Source organism: Schistocerca serialis, chromosome 2, assembly GCF_023864345.2.
Source record: "Schistocerca serialis cubense isolate TAMUIC-IGC-003099 chromosome 2, iqSchSeri2.2, whole genome shotgun sequence".
Lineage (NCBI taxonomy): Eukaryota > Metazoa > Arthropoda > Insecta > Orthoptera > Acrididae > Schistocerca > Schistocerca serialis.
In genome coordinates this window covers 281,576,466-281,599,699 of record NC_064639.1, presented here as the reverse complement: position 1 = coordinate 281,599,699, position 23,234 = coordinate 281,576,466, and the positions used below count along the sequence as shown (strand labels likewise).

Here is a 23,234-nt window from a genome sequence, read left to right as displayed (position 1 = left end):
ACAATAGAAAAATCTGGGATAAAACTTTTTTGAGGGTTAGTTGCTAACAAACTTGAAAATAATGTTAACTGAAAATAAGTGCTGACAATATAAACTACTGTTGAAAAGGAAAATTAAATGTAACACTGTATGTTAGTTATATGCAATACAGTAACTAGATCACAAATGTCAGTTTACCATAGAATATGAGTAAAGTTCAGAGACAGATTAAGCAGTTTACAATACTTTCAAACAGTGAGTCGATGTTATAAAAACAGATGATTAATACGATCAAATTAATGTTGAAAACATTGTAAAGCAACATTGCTGCTAATATTGTTCAGTTTATTTGTTGAAGAAACAATGAAGTATGTAAAAGACAATTTCAAAATAGGAATGAAAGTATATTGGGAATAGACATAAGTGATGGAACCTGCAGAAAATATAGGCCTTCCATCTGAAAGCAAGGAAGACACAGAAGACCTACTAGATGGTATGGTCAATGCTTATATAGGATGGAATATACATTAAGGATAAAGAACACTAACATGAAAGTGCTAAACGGTAATGCATACAATGACCTGCTGGATGCTAATTTGGAGAACAAAGAGAATAATGAAAGAGCCATCCTATCCATGAAACAAGATTACTAAAAAGTACAGGAGAACGAAATGCATCAGAAGTAGATTGTTGTACTTGAAGAAAATTTTCTTCAACAAGAAAGCTCTAATGGTACCAAATATGATAATGGAGAATTCATGATAGAATATAAATAATGGAAGAAGTAAATGTAACAACTCATCATATAGCTTCCAGACAATATCCTTCTTCAGAGATGACTGCAGAATACATACACATACAGCTGCACTGACACTGCTCTGGACAGCTACATTGTATCTGCACTGAGTTGAGAGGCTGTACGAGATAGAGTGGGTGAGGAGGAAAGAGAGGCAGGGGGGCAGAGGGACGGTTGGAGGAGAAGGTGGCTGACAGCTGGTAAGGAGAGGCAGCAGGTGCATGGGACAGCAATGTGGAATCAGTGAACTCACCCTGGTGCAGGCAAGGGGTGGAGTGGGAAAAGGGGGAGGAAGAGCCAAGGAAGAGGAAGACTGTGGAGAGAAGGATGTGAATGTAGAATGAGTGATTTGGGAGGCATGGGAGAAGGATGGACATGTATCTGACATGGGTGAAAGCAGAGACTGATGCTTTACAACAAATTCTTCAATCCCACAATCTTACTGGCCCCTGACTCTTCTAGACCCTTGCCCTCTTGTGCCCCTGTCCACACTCCTGTCCACCCCTGACTCCACATGCCCATGTCACTTACTCTTTGCAAGCTCACTAGAGCCACATTTGCAGTAACAGACTTCAATAATAACATGGGGCTATCTATCACAGCTGTCAGAGATTGATCTCTACCTGCAGCTATCACCACCAGTGGTGCAACAATCTACAAGCTGTCCCTGCAGGTGGTGCTCTGAGAAGAGACCATACTGCCCGAGCACACATTCCATCACCTGGCAATGGGACCTTGTGACTGCAAACTGGCTATAACCGTGTTCCTGCCTCATGTGCTTGCTTGATGGAACATTCTCTTTACTGGCCACTATCTGTTGACAACATTTGCTTTGATTCTAGACTATGCATGGTCTTTAATATTGATCAACTATTTTCTATTTGTGTAACATCGAATCTACAAGTTGCTGTATTAACTGTGTGCCTGTACTGAGTCAGTGTATTTCATCCAATATATTGTGATCATAACTGCAAACTTCAACGGTGGCGACAAGTAATTCCAGACTTGCAGTGTACTGATATATCAGGCAACATGGACTGAGACTCTTATGAAGTGCTGGCTTCTCCAGCAACAGGTACAGTGGCATCTTGATAGGTAACTACTGGAACAACACAACAGGAAATCACAGCATTGTCTATCAGGAATGAGACAACTTTGGCTGGTCCACCGCTTCCTTCATTTCTGGACTGCAGTGATGACCAGGAAAAACATAACGACGCCTGAGCCATCACTTCACTTTACCTACAAAGTAACCAATTCAGATCGAAAACTTTTTTTGTGGTCTCCGCATAGTGTGTTGGTTTTGCTCTACAAGTCATCCCCCCTAAAAACTCCTAATAGTTTGTCTTCTGCTGAATTTTGTAACCTGTTGGATCATTAAGGGTGTCAATCCTGTGTGGCATTTCCTAGATTGAAATTTTATCAGCCCTGTAAATGACCACCAGAAACTTTTAAAGACCAGGTCACTGATCTCCAGGGTCCTAATTGTCATTGTGCTCTTGTGTGCACTGAAGAATCATGACGACAATCGTATGCCAACACCTTGCTTCTCTGAAATTTACCTAACAAAGGGGTAAGCTCAAAGGCTTTATAACAACTGGATCCTGCCTTAGGCAAAGTACTTGCAATTGCTCAGGCTTTCAAATCCACACAGGAAACTGAAAGCCAGTGGGAGGTTCAGTTTGCAGTGTTTCCCTTCACCACTGGTGCAGTGCTAAACATTTCCCAGGCACATAACAGGAAATCACACAACTGATTTGGTCACTGCAATAAACATATAATGCCACGCCGCTGCCCTTGTCTTGAGCATGGCAGCCTAGAGGCACATGAATATGGCAGACACACTTCAAGTGCGTCTGAACGATCTGTCTCTCACAGCTCATTTTCAAAATCTTTTCTGGAGTTGAAACTCAGTGTTTCCACTGATACCCGTGCTTCCTCTGCCTGCGTCAGTCAGCTACTTGTTTTGTGTGTGGCGTTAGAGGCCACATTAATGGAGTGTGTCAGTCGTCCAGCAACTGGCAACACAAGTATGGTGCGAAGTCACTGCTCCCCATCAAGCAGTGCACTCTACTTAAAAATGGTTCAGCCTGCTACTGTTATTAATGCTGCAACTGAATTGTTTGGAAGTCCCTTTTTAGGTAGATACTGGCACACTCTCTCGTCTTGTGGAACTGCACTGCCTACATTGTGTTAGATTCACCTCTGTTAGAACAGTTTCGTAGGAGAGTAATGGCATTTAGTGGCAATGACACACAGGTGAAAGGTGTTTTTGCTACTCCTATAAAAATGTTTCACGGGAACTTTCAATTTTGGTTGTTACTTCTGATAATACAGAAAATATAACTGGATTAGAAGTTTTCAAACAGTTGGGGTTTCCATTTTGGAGAATGTGTGTTTGGTCTTCACAGTGATTCCACTTCGCAGCATTGGAGACTTAACTGCCTCATATTCAGATCTGATTACCTTGGCTTAGGATGGGCAGTAAAAATTTCTTTAAAACCAGAGTCTGTCCCTCACTTCTCATGGGCATGTCCTATCCTACTTGTCTTGAGTGAATTGGACAGATTGGAAGCCTTTGAAGTGATTACCCCCGTCTCACTGAGCGAATAGACTTCGTCCCTAACAATGGAGAGAAAACTGAACCGGATGGCTCTCTCTGATTATGTGGCAATTTTAAGGCCATTAACGTCCAAGTCATTGTCGATACTTTTCCAATTCCCCATCCAGAAGACCTGTATTCCAAGTTACAAAACTGTGTCTGTTATACTAAGGTTGATTTCTCGCACACAAACATACAGTTTCTACTACACCTGGACTCTTAGGACATGTTGATGCTCAACACACCTTTTGGTCTCTACAGGTATAACAGACTCCCCTTTGAAATTTCCAGCACCTCAGCAGTCTTCCAGCATTACTCAGAGCAGCAGATACAAGACACACCTTTTTGCTGCAATTATTTAGATGATATCATAGTGACAGGGCACCAACTGATGAACATCTTCAGAGCTCGCAGTCTTTGTTTTCTCGAGTAACTGAGGCTAGGCTCAAATGTAACCTCCAAAATGTAAATTTTTCCATTTGGCTTAGTAGTCAGCATCCATCCTTCTAAGCAGCAAGTCCAAGCTACAGTGAAGATGTCCTGGGTGCAGAATCTTCAGGAACTGCAATCCTTTATGTGAAAAACTAGCAATTACACCTATTTCATTTCTCATATAACAAAATTGTCTTCTCTGCTCAACACATTGCAGGTACAAGAGATTCTATTCTGGTGGTCTCCAGAGTGTAATGCAGCTTTTTCCGCACTTAAACGAGCCATCCAATCGGCACCATGTGTCATCCTGTTTTCACTGAGAAGCCTCCTCTTCTTGTCACACAAGGCCTCACAGCATGGAATCAGCGTGGTGCGGTCTCACAAGGAGGCAGATGGCTCTGAACATTCAACTGTGTTCATGAAACTTCCTGGCAGATCAAAACTGTGTGCCGGACCAAGACTCGAACTCGGGACCTTTGCCTCTCGGGAGCAAGTGCTCTACAAAGGCTAAGCCATGTCTCCACAATATCCTTTCTTTCAGGAGTGCTAGTTCTGCAAGGTTCGCAGGAGAGCTTCTGTTAAGTTTGGAAGGTAGGAGATGAGGTACTGGCAGATGTAAAGCTGTGAGGACGGGTGAGTCATGCTTGGGTAGTTCAGTTGGTAGAGCACTTGCCCGCAAGGCAAGGGTCCTGAGTTCGAGTCTCAGTACGGCACACGGTTTTGATCTGCCAGAAAGTTTCATACCAGCGCACACTCTGCTGCAGAGTGAAAATTCTCATTCTGAGAACTGTGTTCATGTTCGAGGCTATCGGTGCTGCATAGTGGGACTACTCCCAGATTGAAATAGAGGCTTCGGCCATCACATCTATGTGTACGGCATCAGATTCAAGCTGCTGAACGATCACAAGCCATTATTCGTGTTGTCTGGACCGTGTTCTAGCCACCAGGACAGGACAGCACAAAGGCTGCATTTTTCTTACTGGCTATACCTATGATATCCTCTCTAAGCTGAACAGATGTCATGTAATGTCAATGCTTTGTTCCAACTTCCAGCGGGTCCTGATCCTTAACTTGACACCAACGAGGTCATTATACAGCTGGATTCTGATTCTGCACCAGCCCTGCACGATTTTCTCCTTGATGATACAATGGCTGCAGCCCAGACAAGATTGGACCTTACTCTCTATACAGTTACTAAGTGGGTTATGAGGAGGTGGTCACACATATCTCGGTGAAGGACCATGACTACTCTAAACATTATTCGCCTTAAGGAACTGGCTCTCCCACTGCACTTCATTTCTCCTGGTGCAAATATAACAAAAAAGGTCTCAGGTCATTATCCCCCTGGCTCTGCACCCCACGATTCTTGTGCTCCTAGATGCAGGTCACTAGGGGTATCTTACATGAAACAGTTGGCATGCCACCATGAATACTGGCCAGCTGTCGACAAGGACATCAAAACCATGGTACAGTCTTGCATCTCATGTACGTAACAGTATTATGCACCCCTGCCCCTGTCAGTCTCTTGGTAGTGCCCCCACACAGACTTTGATAGTCCTTTTGTGTGTCAGGTGTGGTTTGTTGAGGTAGACCCATACTCCAAATTTCTATTTACACACCCCATGATCTTCATGACAATGCTGAACGTGATCAGGACCCTTGCAAAATCTTGACATTGAGGGCCTTCTACAGGCAATCATCTTTGACAATGGCCCCCGGTTCCCCTCTGCCCAGTTTTTTAATTTCTCTCAAGCATTTTATCCCCAACCCAACTGTGAGGTGGAATGGATGGTACAAACTTACAAAGAGAATATGGGGGGGCCTGACAAAATCCACCCTGTCATTTGATGCCCTCACGTTGTTCTTGGCCACCTTGGGGCCACCCTAATTGTGGGGAAGATCCCAGCCAAATTTCTCCATGGTTGGCAGTCTCACAACCCCCCTCTCTCTGCTCTCACCAGCAGCCCTTTTCTGTCTCTGTCTCCAGTCCATCCTCAATACCAGACCAGCACCCTGACATGGGCTGGATCATTTGAACACCATCCAACATGGTTGCTGACCAACATCTGGGGTTCACAAGGTTGCCCGCAGTATGAGGTTCCTGCCAAAGGTCACCACTGCAGATGCCACCAGAACCTGCCATGCCCTTCTGTGCTGTGCAACATATGTCCCTGGCCTTGTCCGCCACAAACACCTCCTCTCCTCCACCACCAACACTGGGCCCTTGGTGACATGCTGGTCATGAACTGGGCTCCAGTACCCCAGACTTCCTCTGTTCCACCACCAGAAGCCACAGTCTTGGTGTGGACTTGGCAGTGCCTGCCCCCATGCCACCAGAAGTCATCATAGTGGAGATTTGTCCTAAATAATATATCTCTTTTTCCAACAAACAGCTCAGTTCATACATACAATACCAGGAACAAAAATGATCTGCACAAGGACTTAAAGGCACTTACTTTAGTTCAGAAAGGGGTCCACTACTCAGAAACACTCATCTTCAATAATTTGCCAGCAAACATAAAAAATTTAGTTACAAATAAAGATCAGTTTAAAAGGAGCCTGAAAGACTTACTAGTGGTCAACTCCTTCTACTCCATTGACAAATTTTTTAATAGAAACAAATTATGTATTGTATATATTCATACTATTAGTATTGTTATTTCAGCTTTAAAAAAAAGGTGACATGTTCCACATCCACGAGGATCTCCTCAACACGGATCTATGGAATGAGAAACTAATCTAATCTAATCTAGATGCAAGACCTTCTGAAGTCATCTCCATCAGTGGCATCCGCAGATTCAGTTCTAGCAGTAGCGCGCCAATAGCTGAGTTGGAGCCAGCACAAATCGCGCCGATTCCATCGCTATGTGCTGTCTTTAGGTGGGGGGAATGTAGGGACAGACTCTGACAGTGACATGGAGCTATCACAGTTACCAGAGATTGATCCCTACCTGCAGCCCTCACCACAGGTCATGCCGCAATCTACAAGCTGTCTCTGCAAGTTGCACTTTAGGAAGAAACCATGCCCTCAAAGCACACGTCACCTGATGGGACGCTGGACCAACAACTGGCTGTAACCATGCACCTGCAGCACAGTGCATGCATTCTCTTGTGTGCTCGCTTCATGGAACTTTCTCTGCACTGGCACAATTTGTTGATGACATTTGCTTTGATTCTAGATTACAAATGGACTTGTATACTGGCTAGCTTTCCCCTACCTGTGAAATGTTGAACATGGTGCTACTAGAAAATAATGTTAAAAATTAATTGAGCTGATAAACAAGAGATTAAATAAATGCTGGAAAGAACAGGATAAATCTACGGAAAAACTTCAAAAAAAAAGAAGGAATATGTTACCACAGTATCTGGTACAGATCCATGAATACTTACCTTGGTAGAAAGAAGAGTGATAAAGGGAATGTTCAGTAAGTTTACGAAGTAAATTTCTCAAAAGAATTTTGAAGAAGGGGGGGAGGGGGGAGAGAAGAAAAGAAAACAAAGAAAGAAGTAAAGAATGTTTTAACATGAAAGGGGAAAACAGCAAAAAAGGTTGACAATTTTAGAGGCATATATATTTTCTTAAGCAGACCTTCACTAACATATCAACATATCACATGTACAATTATTCAAGAATGAGATTACACAGCTCTTTGAGATGAAGCCTAGGGTTAGAGGGAACTGTCAAATTTATTATGAGTAAGTGTTTCTTTTTCCTGGGAGAATCTCAAGTAGTTCACCATTAGAGAGTGAATGTATGACAAGGTGGGTGGTGGAGCAATGAAGCAACACGAAGCGTATCAATGGCCTATCAGCCCATAGTCATTCTACTTCTATTCTATGAACTTCGGGTGTGTGTTCAATATTCAGCAATGTTTTTCATGTTAGTGTGTGATGATGGTTTTTTGTTACTGCAGTCTTCATTATTGGTACATAAAAGAAAAACAACAAATGTCAGTCAAACAAGTGAGGACAATGATGTTCTGTGTATACCAATTATTTGAGAGTGTCAGAGGCACTACTTATGGCATGATTCAATGCACATTGTTTTCAGGAAAAGTAACAGTTGGAGCATTTGATAAGGGACATAGAGAGCAAACTGATTCCACACTGAAGTATTATCTGTCTCTTCTCGCACAAAATGCATCACTCACTTTTGTTGTTGTAGGCACATCACATTAACAGCTTTATCACTGCAAATGAGTGCTTCATCTGTACAATTTACAGTCATCTTCATATTTTGCTTACAGAAGAAACATAACTGAAGTAAAATAATTTCAAACTAGTCAAAAGATACATTAACTGTATCAAATGACTTCCAGGGAGAAAAAGATTTACGTACCTTGATTTGGATCATAGCTACTGTCCTTACTAATATTCACTGCATCTGACAATGAGCTTCCTAAGAAAATATGACAAACAATTAAAAGTGCTAGATTAGAACAAATTTATTAATGAGCTATAAATTATCTATACTAATATGTAAAGAGTGAAAACTGGTTTCCCAAAAATCTCGAAAAGTTTTTGACTGATTTCTTCTATATTTTACATGATATTCTAAACATTTAGATGGACATGGGAGGTGTGTGTGTGTGTGTGTGTGTGTGTGTGTGTGTGTGTGTGTGTGTGTGTGTGTGTGTGTGTGGCGCGCGCGCGTTTGCATGAAAGACTCAAGAGAAAGCATTAGGGAAATAATCTCGGAAAGTTCTTGACTGATATACTTCAAATTTTTATACAATACTCTAATAAAAATTTGGATGGGAATAGGCTATATATTTCTTAATATACACTGCAGTGCCCAAGAAACTGGTACATCTGCCTAATATTGTGTAGGGCCCTCACGAGTATGCAGAAGTGCCGCAACACGACATGGGATGGACTCAACTAATGTTTGAAGTAGTGTTGGAGGGAACTGACACCACGAATCTTGCAGGGTTGTCCATAAATCCATAAGAGTATGAGGGGATGGAGACTCTTCTGAACAGCATGTTGCAAGGCATCCTAGATATGCTCAATAATGTTCATGTCTGGGGAGTTTGGTGGCTAATGGAAGTGTTTAAACTGAGAATAGTGTTCTTGGAGCTACTCTGTAGAAATTCTGGATGTCTGGGGTGTCACACTGTCCTGCTGGAATTGCTCAAGTCCATTGGAATGCAGAATGGACATGAATGGATGCAGATGATCAGATGAGATGCTTTCCGAGTCGTATCTAGAGGTATCAGGGGTCCCATATCACTCAAGCTGCACACACCCCACACCGTTATAGAGCCTCCAACAGCTTGAACAGTCCCCCGCTGACATGCAGGGTCCATGGGCTTATGAGGTTATCAACATACCCACACGTGTCCAGCCGCTTGATACAATTTGAAACAAGACTCGTCCGACCAGGCAATATGTTTGCAGTCATCAAAAGTACACAAGTGGACCTTCAGCTCTGAAAGCCCATATCAATAGATGTTTCATTGAATGGTTTGCATGCTGACACCTGCTGATGGCCCAGCATTGAAATATGCAGCAAGTTGTAAAAGGGTTGCACTTCTGTCATTCTGAACGATTCTTTTCAGTCATCATTGGTTCTGTTCTTGCAGGATCTTTTTCCAACCGCAGAGATGTTGGAGATTCGATATTTTATCAGATTCATGACATTCATGGTGTACTCCTGGAATGGTTGTACAGCAGAATCCCTTCTTCATCACTACCTCGGAGATGCCATGTCCCATCGCTCGGGCACTGACTATAACACAACGTTCAGACTCACTTAAGTCTTGATAACCTGCCACTGCAGCAACAGTAACTGATCTAACAACTGTGCCAGACACTTGTTGTCTTATATAGATGCTGTCAACCGCAGCACTATATTCTACCTGTTTACGTATCTGTGTATTTGATACGCATGCCTATACCAGTTTCTTTGGGCTTCAGTGTATTAAATAATATAACTATAGAGGGGTTTGACAAAAATATGGAAACACCTCGAGAAATACATGCTTGAACATAAATGCAAATGCCAGCCAAGTCTGCAGGTTGTATTGTTGTATGAGACTATGCAAGACACCTGTGCAGTTTTCTGAATATGTTGCAAGAGGCAGTTGTGGTCGTAACAGTGTTCTGTGTAGTTGTGAGTGCATTAAGTTGGTGTTAAGTGAATTCGAATGAGGGCTGATTGTTGATGTTCGTATGGTGGATGCTTTTGTAACCAAGGTAGCCAAAGTGTTCGGTGTTTCAAAATGCAGCATATCAAAGATTTATATCGCATACAGGGAGAGTGGAACAACATCATTCGCTGAGTAACAACATGGACGAAAGTGTGTGTTGAGTCACTGTGACAGATAGTCACTGAAGAGGATTGTGACAAAAAATAAGAAAGACAGCTGCAAAAGTCACTGCAGAGCTGAATGTTGCACTTGTGAAGCCTGTTATCACCAAATCAACAAGAAGGGAGTTCCATATGCTGGGAATTGCAAATGCCCATAACAGAAAAAAGTAATGGCAAAACCCTGGACTTTGAAGGAATCAAAGAGAGTCATATGGTTGGATGAGTCTTGTTTCACAGTTCTTCAACTTCTGGCAGGTTTACGTGCCTAGAGTGAAACATGGAGGGATTCGGTGATGATCGGGCAGCCATTTCACAGTATGCCATGGGGATCAAAGTTGCTCTGCAAGGTTGCATTACTGGCAAAGATTGTGACCACTCTGATCAGGCCCAACTCATGGTGCAATGTTTGTTCCCCAATGGTGGTGCTGTGTTCCAAGATGACAGCGGCCTGTTCACACAGATCGCATTGTTCAGGACTGGTTTTGAGGGCATTTGGATGAACTATCACATCTCCACTGGCCAACACCATTACATCACACTATTAGTAAGCCTTTGTGGTCTACTTTTAAGAGAAGAGTGCATGATTGCTATCCATCTCCATCATTGTTACCTAAACTTCCACTATTCTGCAGGAAGAATTGTATAGGATTCCCTCCAAAGCAATACAGGCCCTGTATTTATCCATTCTGAGATGACTGGAAGCTGTCTTGAATGCCAATGTTTTTCCCATGCTATATTAGGATGGTAGAGTGTTGTGTTTTTGGTGTTTCCATATTTTTGTCCATTGCCTGTATATTCATAATATACAAAGGGTAAATGATATTAGCAAAAATCTCGCAAATTCATGACCAATTTGACTTCATATTTCTACATGATACTCTAATAAACACTGGGATGGGAATAGTGATTTATTTTTTAATATATGTAACAGATAAAGGGGAACACACTTAGCAAAAATCTCAATATATTCTTGACTGATGCACTTCAAATTTTTATGTGATCCTGTAGTACACAGTTGGATGCATATATTTTCTTAAACAACAATGTACAGGTTTCCTGTTAAAACTATGAGAAATAAGATGCAGTGCTGTGCTGTATGTCACTGTGAAAAAGTGTGGTTTAGTTTTATGTCCTGCAATAGGTTTTACTATGAAAGCAGCACATTTAAAGAATAAAACAAATTGTTTCTCTGTATATATAATTTTTTTTTAAAAATGTATACATAACAATGTGCTGTTTTGTTTTCTTCCTCAAGGAGAGTTTTAACTGAAAACTTACATATTAGGAAAGCTGTTTTTTATGGCTTATTGGCTTATGATTAGAATATTGCTATGTAATCTGAATAGTCTGAAACTTTCTACTGGCATCCATTCACAAATTAAAATTATGTGAAATAATGTCACTAAAGCTATTATCTTCACAGATCCAGCAGCTGGGGAGATCTCTCAGGATGTCTCTCACACCCTGCATACCAAGGATCCCAACCTATTTACTCATTCATTTCAAGCAAGTTCAATTCTCAATCAAGGTTTTGTTTGCAATTACAATAAACATGGCTCAATCTCAGTGAGAGGGGGAAGAGGTGATGGACAGAGAGTAGGAGGGGGAGAAATGGACATATAGATGTGGAAGGAGGAAATGGAGAGACTGACGAGATGGACAGGGGGGAGGGGGGAGGGGGAGATTAGGATGTATATGTAAATTCCCATACATATTTAGCAACTGTGAAGCATTTATGGGTTCACTAATTATATATAAAATAATTAGGGATAAGACTGGTACAAATTATGTTCCAACAGTACACTTCACTGAAAATAATCTGCACTACTATCGAATTGCTATAAAACATTGAGATTAGCATTACTGTTGCTATGTTGCCACAAAGTATCTGCATAGGGTTATTGGTTGATGACAATGGAGATCACTTAATATGAAAAACATATGAAGTCGGTTTGTAGACCTTGGTCCCATACAGACAGTATGAAAAACATTGAAAATAAACATTTTTTTTGGGGACAAATAATTTTATTGATTCTCAAACAATTCATCTTTTAAATTATAACAATATTATGAGAAGGAAAGTTGCTACTCACAATATAGTGGAGCTGCAGAGTTGCAGACAGGCACAACAAAAAGACTCCCACAATTAAAGCTTTCAGCCACTGACCTTCGTCAACAATAGACACACGTGCACGCAGACATGCACACGCACACACACAGACTGCAGCCTTAGGCAACTGAAACCACACTGCCAGTGTGGTTTCAGTTGCCTGAGACTGCAGTCGTGTGTGTGTGCGTGTGTGTGTGTGTGTGTGTGTGTGTGTGTGTGTGTATTGTTGACAAAGGCCAATGGCCAAAAACTTTAATTGCGAGAGTCTTTTTGTTGTGCTGCCTGCGACTCAGCATCTCCGCTATGTGGTGAGTAGCAACTTTCATAACACACATCAAAAAAAGTTTTGCATCACCCCAGTTCACAGAACTCCTGATATTGACATTGACTGTGGATATTGTATCACAGACACAGTCCCTTTGACTGTTCAGAGATGTCACTAAACCCACACAAAGATATAAACAACCATGCATGAGCAGCAACTATTAAGTCGGAGGGGGTCCAACAGTCAATCAGTTCCAGTCGTTCCACCAGGAAGAAGGTACACGGATCTTGTTGTTTGTAGCTCAACCATGCCTAGATGGTCAATACCGCAGTTTGATCATGTCAGCATTGTTACTTTTTGCCAGGAAGGGCTCTCAATAAGGGAAGTGTCCAGGCGTCTCGGAGTGAAACAAAGTGATGTTGTTCGGACATGGAGGAGATACAGAGAGACAGGAACTGTTGATGACATGCCTTGCTCAGGCCGCTCAAGGGCTACTACTGCAATGGATGACTGCTACCTACGGATTACGGCTCTGAGGAACCCTGGCAGCAACACCATCATGTCGAACAATGCTTTTCATGCAGACACAAGACGTAGTGTTATGACTCAAACTGTGCGCAATAGGCTGCATGATGCGCAACTTAACTCCCAATGTCCATGGTGAGATCCATCTTTGCAACCACGGCACCATGCAGCGCGTTACAGGTGGGCCCAACAACATGTTGAATGGACTGCTCAGGATTGGCATCACATTCTCTTCACCGACGAATGTTGCATACGCCTCCAACATGACAAACATCGGAGATGTGTTTGGAGGCAAAACTCTTTTAGGGGCCCAACTCCACTCTCCCTTTGGATATGTGCAACAGTCTCTTTGTACATTAGGCATTCCATTATTGATTGCTAGCCTTGGTTTGCATCAGTGCCAGAAGCTACCAATACAGATGTACAATGCATGTGTTGCAGTTTTAGACATGCCTAGTCAACAGTGTTAATTCATTCCATTATTGATTGCTAGCCTTGGTTTTCGTCAGTGCCAGAAGCTACCAATACAGATGCACAATGCATGTGTTGCAGTTTTAGACATGCCTAGTCAACATGCGCCCCCCCCCCCCCCCCCCCCATGTACCATCGACCTTGCCGTTGGTAGGGAGGCTTGCGTGCCTCAGCGATACAGATAGCTGTACCGTAGGTGCAACCACAACGGAGGGATATCTGTTGAGAGGCCAGACAAATGTGTGGTTCCTGAAGAGGGGCAGCAGCCTTTTCAGTAGTTGCAAGGGCAACAGTCTGGATGATTGACGGGTCTGTAACACTAACCAAAACGGCCTTGCTGTGCTGGTACTGCGAACGGCTGAAAGCAAGGGGAAACTACGGCCGTAATTTCTCCCGAGGGCATGCAGCTTTTCTGTATGGTTAAGTGATGATGGCGCCCTCTTGGGTAAAATAGTCCCCCATTAAAATCTCCGGGCGGGGACTACTCAAGAGGATGTTGTTATCAGGAGAAAGAAAACTGGCGTTCTATGGATCGGAGCGTGGAATGTCAGATCCCTTAATCGGGCAGGTAGGATAGAAAATTTAAAAAGGGAAATGGATAGGTTAAAGTTAGATATAGTGGGAATTAGTGAAGTTCAGTGGAAGGAGGAGCAAGACTTGTGGTCAGATGACTACAGGGTTATAAACACAAAATCAAATAGGCGTAATGCAGGAGTAGGTTTAATTATGAAAAGGAAAATAGGAATGTGGGTAAGCTACTACAAACAGCATAGTGAATGCATTATTGTGGCCAAGATAAATACGAAGCCCACACCTACTACAGCAGTACAAGTTTATATGCCAACTAGCTTTGCAGATGACGAAGAAATTGAAGAAATGTATGATGAAATAAAAGAAATTATTCAGATTGTGAAGGGAGACGAAAATTTAATAGTCATGGGTGACTGGAATTCGGCAGTAGGAAAAGGGAGAGAAGGAAACGTAGTAGGTGAATATGGATTGGGGGTAAGAAATGAAATAGGAAGCCGCTTGGTAGAACTTTGCACAGAGCACAACTTAATCATATCTAACACTTGGTTCAAGAATCATGAAAGAAGGTTCTATACATGGAAGAAGCGTGGAGATACTGACAGGTTTCGGGTAGATTATATAATGGTAAGACAGAGATTTAGGAACCAGGTTTTAAATTGTAAGACATTTCCAGGGGCAGATGTGAACTCTGACCACAATCTATTGGTTATGAACTGTAGATTAAAACTGAAGAACCTGCAAAAAGGTGGGAATTTAAGGAGATGGGACCTAGATAAACTGACTAAACCAGAGGTTGTACAGAGTTTCAGGGAGAGCATAAGGGAACAATTGACAGGAATGGGGGAAAGAATGGGTAGCTTTGAGGGATGAAGTAGTGAAGGCGGCACAGGATCAAGTCGGTAAAAAGACGAAGACTAGTAGAAATCCGTGGGTGACAGAAGAAATACTGAATTTAATTGATGAAAGGAGAAAATATAAAAATGCAGTAAATGAAGCAGGCAAAAAGGAATACAAACGTCTCAAAAATGAGATCGACAGGAAGTGCAAAATGGCTAAGCAGGTATGGCTAGAGGACAAATGTAATAGTCATGGGTGTCACGAATGTAAAATTAGAGAGATTAGAGCACGCACGGAGGCTTTCAGACAGTCATTCTTCCCGCGAACCATACGCGACTGGAACAGGAAAGGGAGGTAATGACAGTGGCACGTAAAGTGCCCTCCGCCACACACCGTTGGGTGGCTTGCGGAGTATAAATGTAGATGTAGATGTAGAGGCTTATCTCACTAGGGGTAAGATAGATACAGCCTACAGGAAAATTAAAGCGACCTTCACAGAAAAGAGAACCACTTGTATGAATATCAAAAGCTCAGATGGAAATCCAGTTCTAAGCAAAGAAGGGAAAGCAGAACGGTGGAATGAGTATATAGAGGGTCTATACAGGGGCGATGTTCTTGAGGACAATATTATGGAAATGGAAGAGGATGTAGATGAAGATGAAATGGGAGATATAATATTGCGTGAAGAGTTTGACAGAGCACTGAAAGACCTGAGTCAAAACAAGGCCCCGGGAGTAGACAACATTCCATTAGAACTACTGACAGCCTTGGGAGAGCCAGTCCTGACGAAACTCTATCATCTGGTGAGCAAGATGTATGAAACAGGCGAAATACCCTCAGACTTCAAGAAGAATATAATAATTCCAATCCCAAAGAAAGCAGGTGTTGACAAATGTGAAAATTACCGAACTATCAGTTTAATAAGCCACGGCTGCAAAATACTAATGCGGATTCTTTACAGACGAATGGAAAAACTATTAGAAGCCGACCTCGGGGAAGATCAGTTTGGATTTGTAGAAATGTTGGAACACGTGAGGCAATACTGACCCTACGACTTATCTTAGAAGGAAGATTAAGGAAAGGCAAACCTACGTTTCTAGCATTTGTAGACTTAGAGAAAGCTTTTGACAATGTTGACTGGAATATTCTCTTTCAAATTCTGGAGGTGGTAGGGGTAAAATACAGGGAGCGAAAGGCTATTTACAATTTGTACAGAAACCAGATGGCAGTTATAGGAGTCGAGGGGCACGAAAGGGAAGCAGAGGTTGGGAAGGGAGTGAGACAGGGTTGTAGACTCTCCCCGATGTTATTCAATCTGTATATTGAGCAAGCAGTAAAGGAAACAAAAGAAAAATTCAGCATAGGTATTAAAATCCATGGAGAAGAAATAAAAACGTCGAGGTTCGCCGATGACATTGTAATTCTGTCAGAGACAGCAAAGGACTTGGAAGAGCAGTTGAATGGAATGGATAGTGTCTTGAAAGGAGGGTATAAGATGAACATCAACAAAAGCAAAATGAGGATAATGGAATGTAGTCAAATTAAGTCGGGTGATGCTGTGGGAATTAGATTAGGAAATGAGACACTTAAAGTAGTAAAGGAATTTTGCTATTTGGGGAGCAAAATAACTGATGATGGTCGAAGTAGAGGGGATATTAAATGTAGACTGGCAATGACAAGGAAAGTGTTTCTGAAGAAGAGAAATTTGTTAACATCGAGTATAGATTTAAGTGTCAGGCAGTCATTTCTGAAAGTATTTGTATAGAGTGTAGCCACGTATGGAAGTGAAACATGGACAATAAATAATTTGGACAAGAAGAGAATAGAAGCTTTCGAAATGTGGTGCTACAGAAGAATGCTGAAGATTAGATGGGTAGATCACATAACTAATGAGGAAGTATTGAATAGGATTGGGGAGAAAAGGAGTTTGTGGCACAACTTGGCTAGATGAAGGGATCAGTTAGTAGGAGACGTTTTGCGGCATCAAGGGATCACCAATTTAGTATTGGAGGGCAGTGTGGAAGGTAAAAATCGTAGAGGGAGACCAAGAGATGAATACACTAAGCAGATTCAGAAAGATGTAGGTTGCAGTAGGTACTGGGAGATGAAGAAGCTTGCACAGGATAGAGTAGCATGGAGAGCTGCATCAAACCAGTCTCAGGACTGAAGACCACAACAACAACAACAACAACAACAACAGTCAACAGTGTTAATTCATTTGTTCTAACCAATGGAATCTTTGGGTAAGGGTGCAATTACTATGTACTTGGAACACAAGAAACTATCACATCTGTTATTAGACAAAGTTTTGGTCATGTTCTGCTGCAACTGTACAGTATGACAGAATGTACAACCTGTTGGCAACAGTCAGACTGTAAGTAACAGAATAACAACATAAAATCTGTAAGTGATACGCTGGAATTTGTTAAGCTACACTGGCTAAGAGCTTACCATCAAGCATAACTTCTTCCATGCCAGTCATACACCAGAAACCAAAAGCATGTGGAAATGTCACAGTCACTGTACAGAGGTACAAGCTGCTTATCTAGCCATCGAATTCAGGAAAACTAAGGGAGGCAGCCATCTGAGGAGATAAAAATCCTCCATGGACAACAATTACCAAGATACCAGAAATTTCATTGATGTAATAATTAGTGGCCAAACTGTACAAACACTAGTTGACTCAGGACTTTTTCTTCTTTAATGTTGAATGCATATCGTTGCCAGCTAAAGAAGACTATGTTCTGCAATATAAAAGCGACTGTGCTGAATGCAGCAAATGGGAAACACATTCAGGTGACAAGAACGTGTATTACAAGAATACCTATCAATGTCAGAACACAGTCCTTCAAATTTGTCATTTTAACATAACGTAACCAGGATGGGACTCCTTGAAGGTATCACAAGCAGTCATAGACTGTGGAAGATTGGAACTCCAGATTCGTGACTGAAGATGTTGTTATCATGCTCTCTTCAATGAGATGAATTCCAGTCATCAACTCAGACGCTCAGTTAAACCATAAAACTTTATTCAATTGATAAAAGCTACTTGGGCTCACGAAAGTAATGTACATGCCAGTGATTATTATAAACATTGCAGGTGATCAAGGGGAATGGGTACTTTGGATCACTAATGGTCAAGAGCTGCTACGATTGGTTCCTAAAGGTATGTGCATAGAAACAGCTTGATCCAGGAAGGAGCGTGCAGTGCCACTGATGAAGACTCATGCTCTGCTACCATTACAAGCAACACAATGGAGGAGGCTACCACTGAAATGCCAATAGGATCTGGCCTGGCCGAGGAACAACGTTAGTGAGTGTTAGTCATTCTGTGCCAATCTTTGGATGCTTTCAAATTCAGAGAGGAGAAAAGACAGACCAAACAGCCCATGGTAAAACCAGCATTCGCATAGGGTGTCATTGGCTGAATGATGGATTTCTGGGGACCAAGTGGACAAGATACTGCAAGATGACATCAATGACCCTTCAGAGAATCCTTGGCCCTCTCCTATTGCCCTTGTGAGGAAAAAAGATGCTCCATGGCATTTCAGTGTCAACCACTGACACCCGAACAAAATCATGAAAAAATATATCTACCCACTGTCACATACTGAAGGGACACTAAACCGCATGAAAAGAGCAATGTTTCTCAACTATGGACTTGTAGTAGGATAATGGAAAATTGAGATTGACGAGGCTGACCAGGAAAAGATTGCCTTCATAACACCTGACCACCTCTATCAGTTTAAAGTTATGATGTTTGGACTATGCAACACTCCAGCAACCTTCAAACATATGATGCCCTTAAATTGATGATATGTCTTTGTTTTCTGGTCAACATTGTTGCTTTTTTTTCCGAATATATTTGACGAACATCTACGCCACCTGACAGCTATGTTGAAGTTTGTTCAGACAGCAAACCTCTGCTGAATCTGAAAAAGTGTCTTTTCTTCGCCCATGAAATAAAAGTATTAGGGCATCTAGTCAGTGGTAATGGGGTATGTACCAATTCAGAGAAAATAAGAGGAGTAACTGAATCTCTAGCTCTTCAACACATTCGTGATGTGAAAAGTTCTCGGAAAGTGCTCATATTATCAGGGATTTCTAAAGGATTTCTGTATCAAGGCATGTCCCTTGCAAGAACTATAGCAGGTAGAGGCCAAACTTTCCTGGAACAAGGTATAAGAAAAGAAAGATCTTTCCATGTCCTTAAGGAGGTGCTGACAACTTCAGTCCTAGCATTTTATGACACGAAAGCAGAGACAGAACTTCACTCTGACTCTAGTGGGTATGGGATAGGTACAGTTTTAGTTCAGATTCAAGAAAGTGATGGGTTATGCTTCCAGGTCCAAGACGAACTACTCTGCTACCAAGAAAGAGTACCTTAGAGATGTTTGGTCCATCATTCTGGCCACATCTATTTGGCAAACCATCTACTGCTGTGACAGACCACCATTCTCTATGCTGGCTGACTAGCCTAATGGACCCATCAGGCCAACATCTTATTAAAGCATTCTCTCAGATCGTTCATCTGTGTGTGATGGGCAGTTGTCATTCTGTACATTTGTGTTGTGGATGATGTAACAACATGAAGTTACTGGGCACTGAGGCTTCAGGAGTACAATGTCACAGTGCAAAACAAAAAACACTGACTATCTTTCAAGAAATCCTTTGGCAGAACACAGAAGTGAGGACGAAACATCAGTCACTGCCAGATTACATGACACTGCTGGACAGAGGGAAGATCCAGCATTGCTGAAAACAATAGACATCTTCAAGGCAGAGAACCTGAACAAAGGAAAATACCAATTAATAAACAGAACATTCTATAAGATGAACTATGATCCAGTGGGGGCAGAAATGGTTACTCCTCATCCCGGCTCATCTATGGCCGGCTATCCCAAAGTATTTCTATGACACTCCAACATCTTGTCACATGGGATTCATGAAGACTTCAGACAGAATCAGACACAAGTATCACTGGTCAGGTCTCTACTAATCCATTAAACACAATGTTAACCACTGTAAGGAATGTCAGTGATAGAAAAACATGCTGCAGTTACCTCCAGGGCATCCGATTTCAATTCTGCCTGATGCAGTACCATTCACTAAACTCTCATTGACCCCTTGGGGAGGTACCCAAAGTTGACAAATGGGAATCAGTGGATACTAGTCTGCACTGTCTACCACATCCACTATGATGTAAATAAAAAAACTTTGCCGACTGCTGAAGCACCGAAATTTGCAAGGCCCTTACAAATGTAATTTTTAAACAAGGAGCACTCCTTTTGATAATCCCCGATCATGGACAAGTTTTTCAGTCAAGACTAGTATCTAAGGTAACTTCATGTTGTGACATCACCCACAACACAAATGTACAGAATGACAACTGCCCATCACACACAGATGAACAGCCTGACAACTGCTTTAATAAGATGTCACCTGATATGCACCCCACACAAACTGATGTAGAACAGAGAGATTGGGGCCAAAATGGTGACTGATATGCTGTTCCTGTTACCACTGGACAATACTAAGAATGACTACGTGAAACACCTCATCACTAGGACCAAAGAAGCAAGACAGATGTCTTGCATATGTACCCTGCATGCCGAGGAGAAGGATGAAGAGTGCTATAATGTCAAGCACCGGCCAGTGAGACACTGCCTGAGAGACTTCTTATGGATTTTTACATCTGTATGGAACATGAGACTATCAGAAAGTTACTGAAGCACTACTCTGGCCTTGTCACTTGTCATAATCAAGGATTATGTCCCCTCATCAAGAAGACAAATCGTCCATGTCCTCTATACTAAGACTTACTTCAGCCCTGTGATGTAGACCAATGATGGGGGCTTCTCAGTCAAGAAAACAAGATTTGTTCAGAGGTTTCCCTCAATGCTCATCATACTGAAGAGGATGTGACAACGTGATCAGAATGTGGGAATCCTCCACTGATGTCATACAGATGACCAATGACAAGACCTAGATCCAGGGCGCTGTAGTCGGCTACAATGAGAACCTCTGAAACAGTGGGTTGACGTTTCTCCACGACAGAGAGCACTGCTGCGAGCTGTGCTGCATGCTTTGTGGAGTCAAGGTTACTGTTATTGGTAATCAATTCAAATATTACTACCAGCAAATACTTGTTATCATTTCTGGACAATACTCAGAATTTCTTGTGTTTGAAACATTCACATATTGTGGAACATTTGATGTTTGTATATATAGCAGCACTCTCTGTCCAGGTGTTCAATTCACCTCTGCTCTGCTCTGTTCTGTTTGTAAGCTGGTGTCAGTAATGAACATGCCACCTGTTGTGCTTAATTGACAACCATGGCTTTTGATTTGGACTTTACTGTTGTTACATTGTGACAATAACATTAAAAAAAAATTGAAGGAACATGTTGGGAAGCATCCACATGAATCGTCTCTTATTTTGGCACTTTGGTCATTACAAGACTGGTATGTGGCAAAAAGTAGTAGTTAGTTAGGTACATGTTCTATAGATCTTTTGAACAATTCTATTATCGAAATGACGCGGATTGAATCAGTTTACAGAAAGGTACACAAGTTTAGTGCTAATATTAATGAACACACAATTTTTCAGTCCTACTCATGCAACTATAGTTAAAAAATAGGTTTTTACAAGTTCTTAAATGGACTAGAAAGAGTTATAGATGATTTTAGATTAAATTTAAAACTTGCTTTGCTAGCTGTCAGATATTTTATATTATTTGGCAAATGATCAAAAACTTTTGTTGCTGCATATTAAACTCCTTTCTGAGCTAGTGACAACTATAATAAAGGGAATAAAAGGTAATTTTTTCCTCTAGTGTTGTTGGTGTGGACATCACTATTTCGAATTGTGATGGATCATTTATGATCAATTTCATTAGTAAATATACGTATTGCGATGGTGCAGTTAAAATGCCTAACTCCTTGAAGAGGTACCTACATGATGACTGCAGACGAACACCAATTACTCTTCACTTTTGTGCAACTAATACTTTCTTTTTACATGATGAGTTACCCCAGAAAATTATTCCATAAGACATTATTGAGTGGAAATATGTAAAATATGTCAAGAGGTTGATTCGTTTGTTTCCAAGATTATAAATTATATGAACAGTAAAATTAGCTGAACTTAATCATTTGAGAAGCTCAATAATATGCTTCTTCCAGCAAGTTTTTGTAAATATCTACATCCAACAATTTTGAGTATTCTACCCTATCTACTGACTCCAGTTCATGTATTACATCAATTGTTGTTGCAACTGTTTGTTGTACAGTACTGAATATAACGTGTTTTCTCAAAATTAAGGAAGCATCCATTTCCAAAGAACCACTTAATATCAAGAACTGCATTATGAAATACACAGCTGTAATGGTATACGAGGGTCACCTCCAAAAGAAATGCACACTATTTTTGTAAAAATACAGTTTTCATTCTGCATGTGTGAAAGTTTTACAGTGTGTAGATACATCCTTCCTGCTAGTTTTCAAACTTAGTTCAACCTGCTCCCATGAGTGGTGCCATCATAGCATGTCTTCAAGATGGCTACTACACTTGACGTTCGTCAGAAGCAACATGCTGTCATAGAATTCGTGTGCTGTGAAAACGAGACAGTGGGAAACATCCACAAGAGGTTGAAAAAGGTGTATAGAGATGCTGCTGTTGATCACAGTACAGTTAGTCAGTGGGCAAGCAGGTTACGTGATGAAAGTGGGCACGGAAATACTGAGGATTGTCCTCGCAGCGGCAGGCCTCATACTGCACACACTCCAGACAATGTGCAAAGAGTTAACGAATTGGTGACTGCTGACAGACGCATCACAGTGAACGAATTTTCACGCTACGTTGGGATAGGGGAAGTAAGTGTCTGCAGAATACTGAAAGTGTTGGTGTTAAAAAAGGTTTGTGCCAGGTGGGTTCCCAGGGTGTTGACAGTGGCTCACAAAGAAACAAGAAAATCGGTACGTAGCAAACTTTTGGAACAGTACGAGAATGGTTGAGATGAATTTCTTGGAAGAATTGTGACAGGTGATGAAACATGGCTCCATCATTTTTCACCAGAGATGAAGAGGCAATCAATGGAGTGACATCACGCAAATTCACCCAAGAAAAAAAAAAATTCGAAACCACACCTTCTACTGAAAAGTAATGGCTACAGTGTTTTTCAATTCCGAAGGACTCTTGCTTGTGGACATCATGCCAAGTGGAACCACCATAAATTCTGATGCATATGTGACGACACTGAAAAAAACATCAATCTCGACTGAGTCGTGTTCAACCACATCGGCAAAAGCAGGATTTTTTGCTGTTCCATGACAATGCATGACCACATGTCAGTCAAAAAACCATGGAAGCGA

At 41.6% G+C, this 23,234-nt stretch overlaps 1 protein-coding gene across 2 annotated transcripts in view; it reads right to left on the bottom strand.

The window, feature by feature from the left end:
- LOC126457045 (protein tramtrack, beta isoform-like) overlaps window positions 1–23,234 on the bottom strand; it is a 197,830-nt gene that overhangs the window by 19,461 nt on the left and 155,135 nt on the right. Inside the window, exon 6 of one of the 2 annotated variants that reach the window (XM_050093033.1) lies at window positions 8,149–8,208. The exons of the other annotated variant lie outside the window; for it this stretch is intronic. Coding sequence (XP_049948990.1) covers window positions 8,149–8,208 — 60 coding nt within the window. The remainder of the gene's footprint in view (window positions 1–8,148; window positions 8,209–23,234) is intronic. 2 annotated transcript variants of the gene reach the window in all.